This window comes from Mytilus trossulus, chromosome 14 (assembly GCF_036588685.1).
Source record: "Mytilus trossulus isolate FHL-02 chromosome 14, PNRI_Mtr1.1.1.hap1, whole genome shotgun sequence".
NCBI classification, from domain to species: Eukaryota; Metazoa; Mollusca; class Bivalvia; order Mytilida; family Mytilidae; genus Mytilus; species Mytilus trossulus.
The window spans coordinates 37,949,110-37,968,637 of NC_086386.1; the positions used below are offsets into that span (position 1 = coordinate 37,949,110).

The 19,528-nt window shown below is 29.8% G+C and overlaps 1 protein-coding gene across 1 annotated transcript in view; it reads left to right on the forward strand.

Moving 5' to 3' along the window:
* LOC134697720 (centrosome-associated protein CEP250-like) overlaps window positions 1-11,985 on the forward strand; it is a 29,334-nt gene extending 17,349 nt beyond the window's left edge. Inside the window, exons 7-15 of the mRNA XM_063560004.1 lie at window positions 740-1,012; window positions 1,860-2,024; window positions 4,099-4,404; window positions 5,606-5,806; window positions 6,378-6,446; window positions 7,513-7,720; window positions 9,185-9,292; window positions 10,550-10,615; window positions 11,609-11,985. Of these exons, the coding sequence (XP_063416074.1) occupies window positions 740-1,012; window positions 1,860-2,024; window positions 4,099-4,404; window positions 5,606-5,806; window positions 6,378-6,446; window positions 7,513-7,720; window positions 9,185-9,292; window positions 10,550-10,615; window positions 11,609-11,911 (1,699 nt within the window). The 3' untranslated portion in view covers window positions 11,912-11,985. The remainder of the gene's footprint in view (window positions 1-739; window positions 1,013-1,859; window positions 2,025-4,098; window positions 4,405-5,605; window positions 5,807-6,377; window positions 6,447-7,512; window positions 7,721-9,184; window positions 9,293-10,549; window positions 10,616-11,608) is intronic.
* The last annotated feature ends 7,543 nt before the right edge of the window (window positions 11,986-19,528 follow it).

Here is a 19,528-nt window from a genome sequence, read left to right on the forward strand (position 1 = left end):
GAAACATTGGGTCAGCTGGCAAAATTTGTATTGGCAATCAAAACAAGCTAGCCAAAATTAATAAGTGTGAATTTCGATTCAAAATGTTATCAAACCTTGCAAAATCTTTTTTTTAGCATTGCATATATATCATCTTGCTGAGTAATTGGTAAAAAATAAGGAATCAATGTGCGTCTGGCGCAAATATAAAATTTCAATCCTAATATCTATCATGAGTTTTTTTTATTACATTATGTATTTTATTTACTCTCAAGTGAAGTCATTTTTTCGTCCGCTCACTTTGTGCTGTTGTTAACATAGCATATGATAAGTGTTAGTGTTTTAAAGTTTAACAAACAAACAAAATACATAGAGGACATCCTACAGTGGTCAATATTAAACATACTTATGGGTATATAATACATGTATGTTATGTCGTAATATACATAAATATCTGTTCATGCATTTTTGCATGTAATGTATATAGTACAGAGAACAGATCTGAATGCCGATAAATATGATTTTGAATTCTTTACATGTTTCACTGAAGTATTTGGAGAAGCTATAAGTAATTGAATATGGTCAAAATTGTATTGATCATTAAGGTGAACACATGTTATGATTTCTTAGCACTACATTACCTTTGTGCATTCTGTCAATATTCTGTATGTATGTTGGTGTATTTATATACCCCTTGGTAATATATTCAGTTCTTTATCTTTACATGTTTTGTTTATTATAGTTGTTGATTTGTTTTTAGGAAATTGAGTAAAATTCTAAGTAAGCTGATCAGAGGGATCGAGACTTTCGACATGCAACAAAAAGATTCTAGTAAAGACCAACATAAAAAAAATGCTAAAGGTAAACAGGAGGAAAAAGACAAAAAGAAATCGAAGTCCAGCAAGCAAAGTGACAAACAACACTCAGATTTAAGTGATGAAACGCCTTTTACCGTTTTCACGGCTTTTGGCAATCATGCTTCAAGAGTAACTGAAATCCTTAAAAATGAGTCTATGCTACAGGAGCAAAAAAGGTATCTTATTAAACATTATAGAAAATTGATAAACAACATGTATTAAAAAATCTATATAACAGGCAAAGAAATTACTACAACATTATAATGAAATGCTGAATACGTTGTAGCAACTTTTTCTAAATCAGAACGAAGGATTGATCTCAGAAAACAACAGTTAAGAAGTTACTTAATAATAAGAATAATACTTTATTCCAAAAGCCTGTACAGCTTATAGGATATACATTCATTTTTTGACAAATTAATTATACATGTATATATAGCTTAATCTGGGATCGTAATCAATGTCTATCTGTGAGTGATCATGTAGGGCATCACTTAATTATAGCATATTCTCGCCTATAAATGCACTGAAACCGATTGAAATAAATGATAAGTGGGAATGCATAAGATTTTTTTTTAAATTCTAGGCGATAAAGCAAGCAAGTGCCATGCATATCTAAACGGACGCCTTTATGTTGAAATAATGTATGAAATTTTAGTAAAGCTACCATCTTAAATGAAATGTTATATATATTTTTTTGCTTCAATCGTGGGAACCATTTGCAAACTGTAAAACATGGAAGGAGGTTCTTGCCATAGGCATCTGCAGGAATGTACAGTTGCAACGAACGGCAACACAATACTATGGTTAATTGCATCAAGCTCGTAGTCATATTTTAGTATCTCTAAGTTGCTAAAATAAAAATGATATGGGAATGTGACATAAATTCTTGAATTACAGAATATAACCCAATTCTAGAAAGCAATTGATATTACATATTATTAAAGGAAAATCCAATATGTAACCAAACATTTATTGAAATGTGAACACTGTTAATGTTTATGCAAAAATGATTTTTTTCAGTCAACTTGATAAGATCAAAGATATTGCTCTTAGACTTTGTAACCAAGAGGACCAACAGAATCAGACGGTAATTTCGTTGAAAGAAACAGACAAGGCAGTGGATATTATACAGAAAGAAGTTGAGAAACTTTTACAAATGAAAGAACAAATTGAAAAAGAGAAAATGTAAATTAAGTTATAGTTTATTTTAAATATACAAAATAAAAAAGAAGATGTGTTATGATTGCCAATGAGACAACTGTTCACAAGAGACTAACATGACACAGACATTAACAACTATAGGTCACCGTACGGCCTTCAACATTGAGCACAGGCCAAAACGCATAGTCAGCTATAAAAGGCCCCGATAAGACAATGTAAAACAATTCAAACGAGAAAACTAACGGCCTTATTTATATAAAAAATGAACGAAAAACAAATATGTAACAAATAAACAAACGACAACCACTGAACTTAGTTCTCTTCTCAAAATCCTCTCTGAGCTTTTGCTTTCAATTGTCGTTGTGTTGTTTGTCGGCGTACGTTGTTGACAGTACATTCAATATATTTTCGAATAAAAACTTCTCAATTAATTATCTAGCTTTTTTTGAATATCTCTTGAGGAATTGAGTTTGTAGATGTTCTCTGTGGATTCGATCTGTACGGAACAATTATAATCCTTAACCAGAATGTAATTTTTATCAGAGTTCCTAATTTATTGCAATTTTCAAATGATTCCTTATGATTGTTAAACATCGTTTCTGTATGTATATTATTATCGTGAAATTAAATGAAATAGGAGAAACTGTGAACACCGAGAAGGAGACAGCTTAGTCAACAAAAAATAAATAATAATTGAAGGACTTTTTATAGGCGTTATAGCCATAAAATAAAGATTTTTAATATTTTTTGGTTTTGGCCATTTCATTGAAGTATTCTTATATGGGTAAAAATGTTAACTGCAAAATAATCAGAAATTTAAATTTAAAAAAAAAAAAAGATTGCAATGAACAATCAACTCACTATTAGAATATTTTCCTTCTGTAATCTTATAGTTTGCTTTTATTCTGTTTTGAAAATGATTAAAGATGAAGACAAAGTTAAACAGTGAAATTAATCAGTCAGTTAAGGGCTATACACTGAACCATTCCTTGTTGTTTCCCCTTTTACCGGTTTATTTTATCATTATTCAGCGAAACTATGAAACAAAGAAAGAAAATGTAAACAGCAACAATTTGTTTTAAAATTTAATCACAAGACATAAAATGACTTAACATGTTAATATACTCTGTATAAGGGTTAAAATTAAGAATAAAACAATAATCAGCAAATGTGATGAGCAAGAATATATCAACAAGACGATGAATAGTCAATAATTGAAAATTTCAACTTATTTAAAAGTGTCAAACATATATTTTTATGCACATTATTACAACAGTTCCATTTTAGTTTAAGTCTTTAAAATCAAAATACAGTAGGTATTGAAAAACTGAAAACAGCTCAATTTGCAGCAACCAAAAATGTGTTAACCAACCAAATAATTAAAATATCGATCAAATAGTTTTAGCTTTAAAATTCTTGATATTACCCTGATTAAAAAAATGGAAAAAAAAAAGAAAAGACAAAAACAAAAACAAGTTTATGCGTCTTATGTTTGAAAATTTTGACATTGAAATTTGGGTATTTCTATATTATCAAAAATAACTTTATCTTGGCCCGATGAGACAAATCGTTTTTGTTTTTTTTGTAATTTATAATTTTAGTTTTTTCATTTATAATGTGAAATTGGAAAAAGGAAAATCTCTGTGTCCCCAATATTACAATATCCGTCTCAAGAATAACACTCAACATTAGACGCTCGAGAATAAAAGTTGATCAACAAATAATAGTTTTAAGATGCTTGTGAGGTTTGCAAATTAAAAACAAAATAGTTATGTTAACACAAAACATTTGTTATTGGGGTTGATGGTACATTCATCAGCAGTTGTAGGAAAACATTTGAATGATATTAATTTCCATACAAACAGGACGCAATTCGAACAATGTGTATCTATATATAAGATACAAATATCTTGCAGCTTAATCTTTATTGGTTAAATTCGTTAAGCATTTTTTTTATCTCAATTATTGAAAATGAATATGTAAGTTAAAACAACAAGAATGAAATGTTCTAACACTAACTGATCTAGATGCAATAATTGCAATATATATAACAGTATTAATGAAAAAAATGAATAAATTTTATCTTTAATAATTTCAGGAATCTGGAGTATTGCTTAACTAAAGCTGAGGTTGTCAGTCAAAACATCAAAACTTCTACAAAAAAACCCAGAGATTCTGGAAAAATTACTGCAAATACTACTTCCAGTAATGTTAAAACAACTGGAAAAAAGATCAAACTCACTGATAAAACTCAGCAGTCAAACGATGACAAAAAAATTAAAGCAGAGGAAAGAACAAACACACCAGATAAAGCACATGAATATATATCAGAAACAGTGAAGAAATTAGAGCAAATTCTTAATTATATAGAAGATGAATTTAACAAACTAGACCATCAGGAAAGGTACAACTACTATTTAAGTCTTAGACTCAATTTATGACAACAATTCAGTTATTATATTAGTACATTTGTAAATAACTATATAATTTTTGCAGTACCCACAAACACTTCAAGAAATACTATTACTATTATTAAGGGATGATAGCAAATCAGCAATTGTTCGGATAAAAAGGCATATACTGATGACCTCCCCCCTATATTAAAATTAATATGGCAGGTATGTTCAGAAAAAAAGGTCTTGTCCTATTGACTCTTACCAGGCATTCACCTCAATTTGCCTTTTATTTAATGTTTCACTAAACTGGTTAAATATTTTGTTTGAAATGATACTTAACGGTTAATAAATGTTTTAATTTATATGCCTCAATATTAGATTTTATAACTTAAATCGAGAACAAATAGCATTTAAAAAAGTGTTATTACGTGGACTGTTCCTATATTTGCGCTAGGTTCTCGAACAGCTGCATTTGCGCTAGACTTTTCGAGACTCGGGACATAAACAGTTAACATTGAATCTCTTTTATGGCCAATAAGGAAACAGTTGGAAATTAAATTTTGTAGAACAATATACGCTTGCAATCAAAGACTCTTATTCCCAATAAAATAATAACCATCATAACTATTATATTATCATACACTTGCATGATTCGAAACTGAAACACAAGAAGACAGATTACCTGAAACCACAGTCTCATTTAAACGAATGACTGAAATGTCAGGTGCAATAACTTACATATAAATCAGATATCCGCAAATATAATTTGGTAGTAAGAGCAAGGTTTGGTCTTATTGATTTCTTAACGATCGATGTCCCGAATGTGACCTTCCTAATTAGACTTATTAAAGTGTATGTTCTAAGATAAACAACAGTACTGGTGCAACATATGGATCAGGATTTGCTTATCCTTTCTGGTCACTCGAATTATCCGCCAGCGTTGCTTTAGTTATTTATGTTGTGTTTCATGTACTATTTTTGTATGTGTGTCTTTTTATTTTTGTGTCATGGCAATGTTTGTTTATTTATGATTTATGAGTTGGATCAAAAGATTTTTTTTTTCTATTTTCATTAAATTTCTTCTAATATATAATATATACTTAGATATTACACTAACGTGTATGTTCAAAATGATACAAGTATATGATAGCTTGTTATCCCATAAGAATTATACTGCTTTTTTATCTTCTTTTTTTATTGATGTGGTAGAAAAAAGGATAAAATGCTCAATCATGTACTGAACACAACACAGACAGCGACCTCTCACGTCAAAAACAGTATTGAAAATATGGAAATGGAAGGGAAAAAGTTGAATGTTGAAGATTTTGATGATTTGTCATCATTTAATGAAGATATATTAAATCTTGTCACAAATCTCGAGTCCTTGAAGAAAACATATCACAAAAATCTGTGAGTAAAATAATTAGATTGGCATATAAGACTATTATATACAAAAAAGTCATTATATTAATGACTTATTTTAGTTGGTACAATAAGACAACACTTGTTTTATAATAATGTCTATAGGGAGAACACGTGTTTCTAACCTTTTAAATGGTCGTAATGGTATAAGTCTCCTTTTTAAGGACGACATAGTGAAAATATCTAATGATAAATTGATGAAATTATTTTGACGAATATCTTGGCCCATATTGAGCAAAACAAACATTGTGACATTTTCAATTTTAGGTCAACAATATAACGTTTGTCTTCTTTATTTTCAAAATTGTGTACGGACTACTCTTTTTAAACAAAGGAAGCTAAGCATCATTAATGAAATGCATTATTATCCTAATATAGACCAATTAAATATCAAGTATTGCTACAACCCTTTGACCTGAATAATTATCCCAGTGACCTTAAGTTTAGAATAAAAATGACATTACAAATATAATATTAATATTGCTTTGATTGACACATAAAGTCGTTTATTGTTAAAGAACCTGCGTTCATATTATAAATATACAATACATTATTTCAGGCAAGAGATAAGTCAAACAAAGAAACAATTAGAGGAAGCAAAACATGAATGCGAGACTTTACAGCACAGGTGAGTATATGTAATATTTGATATCTAAATTGCTATATAAGAATTATAAAGAAATATACATATTTATTGTATATATTTTTTCAAAAGGAACTGAATTGTATTATTGCTGTCATCTTAAAATCTTTTATGTTGTACTTTTTTGGAGAGGATTATTTTAAGTTGTTATACCTTGTATCCAATCCTCCTGATAATTTAGACAATAAAATATGTATAAATTAATTACTTTTAACGAAATTAAAATACCTTTCCTCTCATTTAGTAGTCAGGGAATAATACTTATCATCGGAGTTGTACTACATAAGCAACAAGACATATGCCACTACTGGAGCAGATTTTCTTTCACGTACGAAGCACCGGAGATCGACCCCAGATGAAGTTTGCGTTGCTCCGGCTTTAATGAATTTCTTGTTTTTTTTTGTACTGTGTTTGTATTTTCTATGTTGTTTCTTGTTTTGCAAAGGCATTGTCAGTTTGGTTTTGATTTATTAGTTCAAATGCCCTCTTCGTATCTTCTGTCTCCCTTATAGAAACATTGATGACGAATGAGAAGTTTTATGCTCTTCTTGTGATACCTGACAGCGACGTGTTAATCTGAAAAATAAAAAGAGTAGTAAGTCCTTCTAGATAATAATTGATATCATAAACGCATGGTGAACGATACATTTTTGAAGTTGACGTCTCTTAACTCGGAACAGTTTGTTAATACCAACTGCTTTATACGGATTCATCCTGTATCAAAATATCAAGATTTTAACAAAAATAAAAAATTATACAAGAATTAAATTATGTTGGCAGGATGCGCTTTTCGGTGCAAGACTCATCTGTAACACTAGTCAAAAAAGGAAAAACGTCCACAAAAGAAAAGAAGTTGAAGAGCATTACATACGCGAACTTAAGAAGGGTTTGATTTAGGATAGAAACTATATCACACACGCTGTTGATGTTATGTTAAAGTGTAGATGGGAAGTATTATTTTGTCTTGAGAAGATGACACTCTTCCATCACGTTACATAGCACCTCTCTAATTCTCATTATTTTAAAATACGAAAAATACATCATTGAACAGGTTGAGTAAGATGGCTGGAGCTCGATTAACTGATGGAAATCCTAACATTACAAACTTAGGGGATCCAAACAGACCTATGAAAATAGGAGAAACTTATTCTGAGTTGTATGACAATGAATGGACTGACACAATGGACTTGTGTATACAAAAGTTTGGCAAATCATATTCAGAAGACACTATTATTCAAAATTTGTTTAAGACAATAGTTGTAAGTATATGGTAAAACATATTGCAATTAACCTGTATGTAATGGTTGAAATTAAAGGTGATTTGGGTAGAAAAGGGTACCCAACCGTTCATTTGCTTTGGTTATATGTTCGATTTGAGTCTGTTTTCTAAGCAATTGCATATATAAGACTTCAGGTAATTATAGTCATGGGGGGAAATAAAACACCCTAAGATAAGTAAAGATGAATGACTTTATATTGATAATTTATAAAGGCATTAACAGGTACGTCAGCGTATATCGCATTTATCATCAAATTAAAGCATGGTCTTGCCTTGGTCATGAAGATAAAGATATTGTCATTAAAAAATAGTTTTCCAAAATGGAAGTAAAACATTATCACTCGCCATTTGTCTGTGAACATGTCGGCATTGTTCATTTTAGTAACTGTACAGTCCATGTGCTACTGTAAAAGGACGTTTGTCACATACAAAAATAACTAAAAAAACTTATCAAACTGTATGTAAATAGAAATCGATGGACCAAATTTCAGGAAAAAGAATAAGAAGATGAGAGGAACTATAAAACGAGACCAAAATCGCAAGAAAAAAATAAGAGAATGACGTACGATAGACAATATATAGTTTCAACAAGTTATCGTTAATTATATTATATTTCAAGCTCTATAACATAACTCCTTATCGCATACTCTTGAAGTCTAAATATAAGTGAAATGAATACTCAGTTATTTATGATTAAATATCGGAAATGGTATTATACATTTCTTTGGAAAACTTTGTTGACAGACTCATGAAACAAACTTCTTTTTGTAAACAAACTTGGGTTTATGGGTTTGGGATTTGGTTTGTCCGTTAACATTCATTCCCACTGGTAAATGCTCCATATTTAATTGCAGTGGCAGATACAGGAGTATAGTGATTGCCTTAGAATTATTATATCATGTTTTTACACGATTCATATGATTATATATATGGTTTTCCTAAGTAACTTAACTTATATCGACATTGGAACATTTGTTATATTAAAATGATATTTGACAATCCTTGCGCAGGCTTTTGACCAAAGGCAGGCACACGAGGGCGTTGGTTGATTAATTGATAAAAGATAATGGTAATAAACTTTCAGAATTTTCGAAATAATAAACATAGACCAATTTAAAAGATGATCTTAAACTGTTTAAATGTATGTTTAAGTTTTCTCAAAATATTTTTTATTCGAATTGGTTAGTTTCATAAAAAAAAAGTTCAAAAAAGTTCAAAAAATGAATTACAACATAGCTTAATGAGATGTGTTCCTTGTAACACACTCCCGATATAAAGTGCACATGAGATATCGTATCACAATCCTTTCGCCTCTGTAAAATGTTTTTTTTATAGATTTTATAAGATACGTGACACATAACACCATACATGATACTAGTATAATAATGAGCATATTGACAAATTGATGTTCATTTATTGACATTTACAATTAAAACCTTTTTAGGGTTGCCACAAATTTTGCGAGGAAAAGTCTGCAGTCATGTTAATAGCCGGAAAAGAAAGTTTACAAACTGCAGTTAAAACTTTAATGATTGTGAGCAGTGAAGCTGAGGTAATCGTTTATAGTTATTGTTTTATTAAATGGAACAAAAATAAACACAATGCATATTAAATGCATGACATGACTAAAAATTGTCTTCTATATTTATCGGACTCAATTACAATATCATAATACCTTTTTTTCTCTTTATATATCATTTGTATTAATATAGAAATGGTCCCTTTAAGATCAAAGTACTTTATGCTGCTACCTCGTATTAATATTTCATTGACAAATTTTGATAGTCATTAGAGCTTGATTTTTTGTCCAAAATGACGATGCTTTTCTCTTCTGGAAATCGTTTTAATGCTAAATTACACTCTCAAAATTGTTTTATACGCCAGTCTAACAATCTTATGTGTTTAAAGAATAATATTTATCTTAACAAGCGGAAGTCACTAGTGAAAAGAAAAGCATTTATCTCATATTACCTACAGGGGAGTAATTATCGGAAGTTTAATTAATAGATTACTTCATACGTTGGTTGGCCGGTAAACTATTGACTAGTTAGTTGTTTACCTATTCATGCATCCCAGTTGTTTATGGGATTGGTGTTGCTCATTCTCCAGTTTTATATGTTATGTTTTGCGGGTTTGTTTGTCTCGACGTACATCATTTGAATAGACTTTAATCCGTCCCGCTCTTTCTAAAGTAAAAAAAAAAATACAATGCTTCTGTTTTTGAACAAAAATAATTTACATATTTATATCTAGATATATTTATGCCAGTATCATCATGATCATATAATACTCATCAATATATGAAAGTAATAAAACAACGAGTACATATAAAATTAATTTATACGATTATAAATTACGCTTCAAAATAACGAAAGGGCTTTTTTTGAAAAAAAAAGAGATGTGCTTTGTTGCTGCTGAAACAAATTTTCACAAAATACCGAATAACATAGAAGTTACCAACTATAGGTCACCGTACGGCATTCAACACTTAGTTTAACCTATTCCACATAATTAGCTATATAAGTACAACATGAGAATACACTACAAATCTGTTTAAAAAATTAACTCATCAGATGAAAACAAAACACAACATATCCCTACCAAAAACACGAAAGACACAAAATTGACAGTCCGCGGGGTTTCTCAAAGCCTTTTTTTAAGCCAATAACAACAACAATGTTATATAAAACTTTTTATCTATGACTGAGAAAAGAATATTGGATATTCATTCAAATTTCGATTTATCATAATTCATAAAATTAACAGATTGTTCAAGTTATTTCTTGATGTCTATTATTTCCTTGATTAGGTTGTAAAACAAGCAATGGACATGAGAAAAATGGCAGCAGAATCAACGTCAGATCAACTGTTGGATGTAAGTGTTTAGGTTGCATACATATCTTGTTCCTCCGTGATATGACCATCATAACCTTAACACTGATAAATCAGCGTGCATTCATTTCCATATCTATATATTCCTCGCTTATTTAGATTTTTAGATAAATTAAAACATTAATTACATTTGTAAAATACTATTGGTATTGTTTTAGATTAAGGTCTTTATTTTTTATACCCCAACCGTAGCGAAGGAAGCGTTAAGTTTACCCTTGTCAGTCTGTATGTATGTACATTTGTACGTCGGTCAGTACTTCGAACATTTTTTGATTACTCTCTAACTTTAGTTTGCCTCAACCAAATAATATGAATCTTATACACAATGCTTATTACCACAAAATAAAAGAAATCCAGATCACGTTTGAGTTATGTTGGCCTCACTTTTACTATTCTGTTTTGATCGCTGACTTTAATATGCCTCAAGCAGATGTCATAAAAGTTAAACATAATGTGTATTACCACAGCACACAGATTTCAAATTTGGTAGTGTCACTTTTACTTAATCCAAATTTATTTGCGATTGAAATCGGAGAATTCAATCTGCTTTCAGAGTAGCATTTTCAAATAAAAAAAAATGGCTACATTTCCGTCCATCTCAAAACACTAGAATGTAGACGTTAAAATTAGTTCGGTAAAAATTATTGCGTGATATGTTCGTCGCATTTTGCAAATGAACCTTTTAGAATAAGGGCTTCCTGATGCTTAGTAAAATTGTCATGTGAGCATTGTCTAACGTCTGACGTCTATTTTTGTTTTAAAAATCCATCCGTCATTATCTTTACTTTAATCAAATACTTCAACATGACACGGGGAATTATTAATGAGTAATAAATTACAGATCATCATTTAACAATAAAGGTGTTCTTTGGAACAGAGTAAAGAGCACGTCAAGTTATGAACTTGATTTCTCACATATCAGTTTCCCAATTGCAAGGGTACTGAGTAAATTGTTTATTGTATATATTTATTGCAGAGTATTTGCAAAGGTAAAAAAGAGATAATAGCACCGTACTTTAAGACAATGGAAAAAAAGATTCTTGAGCTGATAATGTCGACATCATTCTTTACCAAATGTTTTAAACTATGTTGGAAGATGGTAGTTCAAGACCCTCCAATGTTTCTTGATGAAGGACCACAGAAAGACAAAGCTTTCGACAAAAACGTTTTTAGAGAATATACAAATAGTGGAACTAAAGTGGTTTTTACGGTGTGGCCAGCATTATACTTACACAAAAATGGAGCACTGTTAGTGAAAGGTGTAGTAAAAGTTAAGTAAGGACTCATATGGAATAAACATTTGAAATGTTTTGATATATTTTCCTATCACGATAATAAAGAAATGAAACAATATGTTTTGCTATGTGATATATTTTTAGGTTCCTTGACAAGTACACAAATATAAAATCACAAAATAGAGAAAGAAATACAATCCGTTGTACTAGACTGACACTGCGAGTGGGGTATTAAGTCCAACAAGTAATTGGTCACAGAATGATATGTGGCCTTTCTCTTTTATATTATGATAAAGTTTTACAGATTTTCAAATACTGTAGCCTCAAACACCACCGAGAAGACATTCGTTCCGATATGCACAACTGGTGCAATGAATAAGGTGCTATTTACATGTACCTTATGTAAAGCAAATATATGTATATGCTTCACATTCGGACAAATAATTAGTATTATTGGCTAACAGTTCGTTCAAATAAACCATGGTAAGAATTATCTCAGAAAATCGTATTCCAATATTTTAAACAATCCGTACATTATTTCAATGTGTTTGAGGTTTTGATTTTGCCATTTATATACTAATAGGAACTTTCCGTTTTGTAGTTTCTTCGGAGATGGGTATTCTTGTTATTTCACTTTTTTAACACTCTTAGAACATCACAATATTATGTTTGGAACTAAGTTCGTTACAGTGCGGTTGTTACTATTAAAATACATGCACATACATGTATAGTTCTAATGGGACAGAGTGTTCACAGACGAGAAACAATTATAATAAATATGACAAACGCGTTAAGTAAGTAAGTCTGGAATATTTTTGGTTTTCAAAAAAATCCAAAAAATATTTTAGCTTTAAAAAAAAAAACTTTTGCAAGGAGACTTGGGGTCATTGTTATTGGAATCATTAATCATCTGTAATCAATAACACATTTTTAAGTAGTTATTGTAATAATTAATCAGTCACACATCTGATTATATGTAATTTTATTTCATCAATTACATCTCAAAATTACTTGTTACGGATTACCTTTTGATTACAAAGATTTATAATTATTTAGTCGTAAATTGTTTAGGGCCATAATCAGAGAAAATATGTCCATGTATATATGTTGTAAATTTTTTGTTGTATATTAAATCAATGATTAATCATCGATTTCTGAATTGAACATTTATTAACATATCAAAAAGTATAACTACAAAGTACCTTACTCCAAGTAAAATTCAAAATTGAAAGTCAAAAGCACAAACACATCAAATGATTAGATAATTAACAACTGTCATATTCCTGGCCGAGTACCGGCATTTCCTAACGCTAAACATTTAAAGTAATCGGACCAATCTCTGATTGCAAGTAGCAGCATTTTGCAGTATTGGCTACCGTGTTAGTCTTGTCTGAATGGTTTTCAACTATTGATGTAACTGTATTCCTTGTGGAGTGAACATTAGTTATTTAAAAAAAAAAACAGATGTCAAGAGGACTGATCTGGTTTTCTATTGATTCACAAAAGAATCAATTAACGTTCAGTTGCTCAATACTGTAAATCATAGTAACTTTATTCCACTATTTTATAGAAATGAGATAAAATAAATGCATTCAAACGAAGATTGAAAGTCGTATACAAAATAAATGTTGAATTATTTCATATAACGTAAATTACAACACAATTTCTTTCTTACATACAAACTAAAAATTAATATAGCAGTATAACATCAAAGTAAAATAAAAATAAACATCTTTTTTGCCTGACACTTCAAGAATATTGAGAAGGACTCAACAATATAAAACTTGATCCCCCGTAAATCAAACGAACACAAACTAAACTCACAAAACAGCACACACACTAGACAGGTTTATCTTACATGAACTTGCAAATTAAAACAATTATATGTGTTGTTTTAATGATACTTATCATAACAAAAGTACATAAATAATAGTACTCGGAAAGTTTTTGAAAACAATCAAGCTCTTTGTCCTTACGGTAGGATAATACTATAATCGTTTTGTCTCTAATACCCATTCAGTTTAAGTTCGTTTTAAAATAATTATGAAAAGAAAATATTTCAAGATGAACTGTCGGTTTATACCTTCGATATAAGTAATTATTATAGCTCCTGGACCCTTCAATTGATTGTTATTAAAGAGAGAGGGTTAGCGCTATAGAAACAGGTTTAATCCACCATTTTCTACATTTAAAAATGCCTGTACCAAGTCAGGAATATGACAGTTCTTGTCTATTCGTTTTTGATGCGTTTTGTTATATGATTTTGCCATGTGATTATGGACTTTCCGTATTGATTTTCCTCTGAGTTCAGTATTTTTGTGATTTGACTTTTTTTGAATGATTTGTCACTCAAAATGTCCAAAAAAAGCTTTATGTCCATTTCATATTGATCATGACTGTTATATTTCAAGAAAATGCAGCTTTCGTTTCTGTTGTAAGAATTGCCTTGTCGAAGATGACGTTTGGAATGTATATAATTATTTAACGTGTTGTTTTCAATTTTTTGTATATGGTTCTGAATTGAATATTTAAAAATCCGATTAGAAAATTTCCATAATTATTAACTGCATCAGTTATGAAAGACACGTATTAGCTGAGCTGTTTTTTATTCCATTGCAAGATAGATTATCACATTCGTCAATATTAAACAGTAATATATCCTACCGTAGTCTAAAATCGTCCATCTTGTCAGTTCGTTAGGTATTTGTGTTTGAACTTAACACACGGGGAGCTCCGCATTGATGTCACCACGGTACTTCCGGCGTAGAAAAACAGTGCAAAATACGTTTTTTCTGCACTTTTGAATAAAAAAACATTTCTAAAGGTAAGTTTTCATTGTTGTTCTCAATTATTGCCAAAAAATGCCAATTTTCTAATGCCCGTTTCAATCCCAACTTCCGAATATTTAAAAACATTCTAGAACTTCACAAAATACCATTTCCGGCCTCCACTGCTTTGTGTACATTCCATTCAGCGTCATCAATCTTGTGGCAAGCAATACAGGTCAAGCAAATCGTATTTTTAGGAATTTAAAAATGACATGCTCCTTACCTCTTTCGCGATTTTCCCGCGAAAAAAGCCCAACCAAAATGAAAGGAAAACTATATGAAAAAACGATGTCCATGGCATAATTTTGAACAGGCATATAGAGTTGGTTAATAAAAAACAATTAACATTTATTTTTCATAGAATTTTCTTTTTATTCATTATTGATTGACCATTATGACTGTAGGTAAATATTCATACAAAATTCCCTTGATGTCAAAAGGGATGGCAAAAAAAGAGTTTTCCTGTTGAATAAAACCCAGAACTATTGCAAACTATTTTAAAGCAATATCCCAGAAAGAAATAACGTAATTGCCGTAGACTGAAAAATCCCCTAATTGACAGTAGAGCAATTTGATTGGATATAACGAATTGACATCACGTGATTTTAACGCCATTGAATTATTAATGTAAACAAACAAGGTCAGAAGGTTCCGTATGAGCATCATCGTACATTTAGTTACTGACAAACAATTACGAGTTATCAAGCTTGCCAATGCATGGTTATAAAAAATTAAAGCTAAGTCTACAGAAAAAATAAGAATAAAATAGCCTTAGTATAACGACTTATCATTACACCTGGATATGTTTAATTTAATTCAGAAGTCGACAAGACATAATCACAATTGAAGAATTTAAAAATGACAGCAAATCTAGGTAATTAAAAAAGAAAACAGGTAACACGCAGAAACATGGGTAGAAGTGTCAAAAGCTTCGCTGCATTAAAAAAAAATAGGTGTCGGCGATAGCAATACATTTAAGGTAGATTGATGGCATACCGCCATCTTAGATTGTACAATCACAGTACAAAAGCGGTCTAGTTATTTGCCCAAATCAGCAAATTTGGAAACAGATTTGCAATTTTATGGTTAGACTGTTTATTTATATGAAGAAAACTTGGTAATTTATTGTATTATTCAAATTATTTTAAAAATATCAATCTGTTTGGTTTTTAAAATCATTTTTTGTAAATGAGCCACTTAAGGGGAGATAACTCTTTTAGTACAAAATTTATACTAGGCTAATAGGGATTTTTTTATTTTTACTTGTGGCAAGAAAACAAGTTTGGTGACACCATGTTTTCTTAATTGTTAATTATTAATTATTGTAATGATTATATATTTGCTTGAAACCCAAAACAAATGTGATTTTAAATGTGCACAAGGTACCTTATTTCATGAAATTCCACATCCACCTAGATTATGTTTTACTATATACATATTGTTATCCACATTTAATACGCTGGCTACTATTTACCGTCAAATCTATAGTTGACATGTTGTTAGTAAGGATTGAGTCGCAATGTTGACTAACTGAAATCGAATAACATGAACAAATTGCAGACAGTATAAAGAAAACAATCAAAACGCAATTAAAACGTCATGAAGTATTATTTGTAAAACGAATTTTCAACATCATCTGTTAACATTCATACGAATTATAATGCTGCCATAATGAACAATAGTACATAGTTTTAAATTCTCTACATTCTGACCATTACATTATCAAAATATAATTTAATGGTTTTTTTTTGTGTGTCTGTACAATCTTTGGTTGTCCTCTGTTTTTTTTGGTTTAATTTGGCTTATTTGTATGTTTCGGAGTTAAATGTGGTTTCCTTTTAGCTGAACTGGTATCATTAATGTAAAGAGGCCAGCTAAAGCCCGCCTCCAAAGGCGATAGTTTTGCTGCGATGAAGAGCTTTTTGCGCTTTTGCTGTTGTTGGTTTGTTGTCTGTATTACAAATTTCCTCTTTCAATTCTCTATTCTATTATGGTTCCGGAATTTTTGTATGCGTGTTGGCCGTTTATAAATGTTGAAATTATTAAGAAACTAAGGTTTCATCTCCCTCAGGCAATGTTGACCTTATATGAATTTGGCTTTTTATTTAGGTATTTTTGTCATATAGCTCTTCAACGGTTTCGGTACAAATACATCTTCGGATTTTAAATGTTTCGTATAGAGCGTTCAGTATGAAGGTATATCCAGAAAAGCGCATCGGACGCAGAGAATGATCAAACTTTGATGTTTTCATATTTTTATGCCTCACTTTAAAACTTTCTCCGTTTGATTTGATTTAGATTTTTCACTTGGAAAAGTTCTACTCTAGAAAGTACTTTGAGGCAATCCATATGATTTTGTTTTTGTTTTTTACAGTTTGCTCATGATAAATATGGAAATTTCTACAAGACGGACATTCTATTTCTGTCAAATTTATAATTGCTTTATAATAATAGCATCAAAAAATTTCTCATACAACATGTGTGTCAATGAATACGTACAATGTGTTCAGTTATGACAAGTGAAAATAAATGCATTAATCATATATTTTCTACATTGATACATTTTAATTGTATATCATTATATATATAATATATGAGTACTTGTAGCATTTAACACCGAATTGGTTAAATCGGCAGATATAATCACTATCATTATAAAAGTAAATAAAACTTTGAATACAATGAATGAAATCAATAAGAAAACAGTTTCTGACATGGTTGACGTACATCGTATTAGTTTGAGAATTATTACTTTGTAATTTCATACCTGTAAATATAAAAAGAATATAAGATATAATGACCAATGAGGCAATTCTCCACAAGAGACCGAATGTTACTTATTTCAATATTAAAAATTTCTGCGCTTTTATCGCTGATTCACTTATGCTCCTTTTATGATAATAAAAACGTGAAGCACTCTTTTTATGCTTTTTCCTAAATAGTGTTTTGTAATTTATTCATTTTTGACAGAAACCAATAAGTTATGATTTCATCACGTTTGAACAGCTAATAATTATGGTCTTAAAGTTATGATTATATAACTTCACCTCTACAATAGAAAGAAAGAAGACAAATATAATTTTCGTAAATATAAGTACATGTACATTAAATTTTGTCTTGTTTTTTTTTGTCGTTGTTGCACTCATCAGTTCTAGAGCCAAAAACTACAACAATGTCAATTATTTATAAACAGCTTTGGTTGTTGAAAATATATATATTAAATATTCTTACAAAAATCTGAAACTAAGTCTAAGAAGTCAAGCGCTTTATTTATTGATGACAATTAACCAATATCAAATAAAAGGGAATTTGGCATCTTGAAACAATTTTGTACATTTAGATTTCGGATGAAAGAATCTTTTTGACACCTACGCCAGTGCAGAAGTTAATAAAAATTGCATGTTTCTCCGATTACAAGAGTAAATTCACCTTATTTGAATCTGCCAAAGTGATAATGTTTTCATCCAAATAAACGTATTACGAAAATGTAGTTATATATTAGGATTGACGAGTTTACATCTTAGTGTTAAATTGAAAGAAAATCATCATCATCATTATTATTATTATTATTATTATTATTATTATTATTATTATTATTATTAAAAACAAGTCTTAAAGTACTTTCCTTATTCAATTCAATGAGTCAAATTACTTAGAATATAATTTTGTGTGTTTTATAATATTAGCCTTCAATAAGACTGCTTTGTGTGCCAATGATTACGTATTCTTTTTTTTTAATTTAAACTTATTGTATTAATAATTATTATACTTTCGTTATAAATACATTACAATGGAATATCAAAATGCATAATTTATGAATATTTGTTAAGGTATCCGATATAATTATAATCTCTCAAAAACAAATATAACTAAAACATGCAATGAAAGAAATCATTAAGAAACCAATGTGTGCCATGGTTTCTTTACAACGTTTGAGTTCGAGACATTTTACCCTATAATCTCGTCAGCTGTCATGCATCGAATAAAGTTTTACAATAAACCTTTTAAGGCTTTTATCATTTAATCACACATGCTCTTTAATTATGATAATGAAAATAAACTTACTTGGTTAAATCCATCATTTAAGTCATTGGCCAATGCCTATCACAAGTCTGGAATTCGACAATTGATTTTACTCGTTTAACGTGTTTAATCTTTTGCTTTTTTATTTGGTTAGAGATTTTTCGCTTTGAATTTCCCTTGAAGTTCGGTAATTATACTCCTTTTTGTTGAGTAGTCTGTTAAATATGATTGCCCTTTATAATTGACATAACATACAATCGTCTTTTAGCGAATCACTATGTTTAAAGTCTTTTTCGTAATTCTTATATCCCTTATTAGGACACCTCAATTAAAATCAAAATGTTTGATATTGAGCGCGTAACGTTTTACAGTAACCGAAGTAGTATAGAAATTGACAAAACGTTAAAGGTAACGAAAATGATAGTATTGAAAACAAATCACTTTATAAACCAGAATTTAATATTTGTAAACAATTAGAGTCATGTTTAAATTACTATTCCATTCGACTATTATAAAATGTCAATTAAAATCAATTTATAATCATTTGCTTTATACTAAAACTTTTAGTGTTTTTGATAACAAATATAAGGGCTCGCAATCGATATATTTTGTAACATTACTAGTCGACATATTCTGTAAGCTTTTACAAGGTTTCAGAGGCATAAATGCAGCTTACAAATGTTTAATTACATTTCACAACTCACGAAAAAAACCGGAATGGTTAATATAAAATTTCGTTGAACGACGCCAGGATTGTGTTGGATACATTCATTTTTTTTTATCATTTACTTGCAAGTCAACACTTTAACC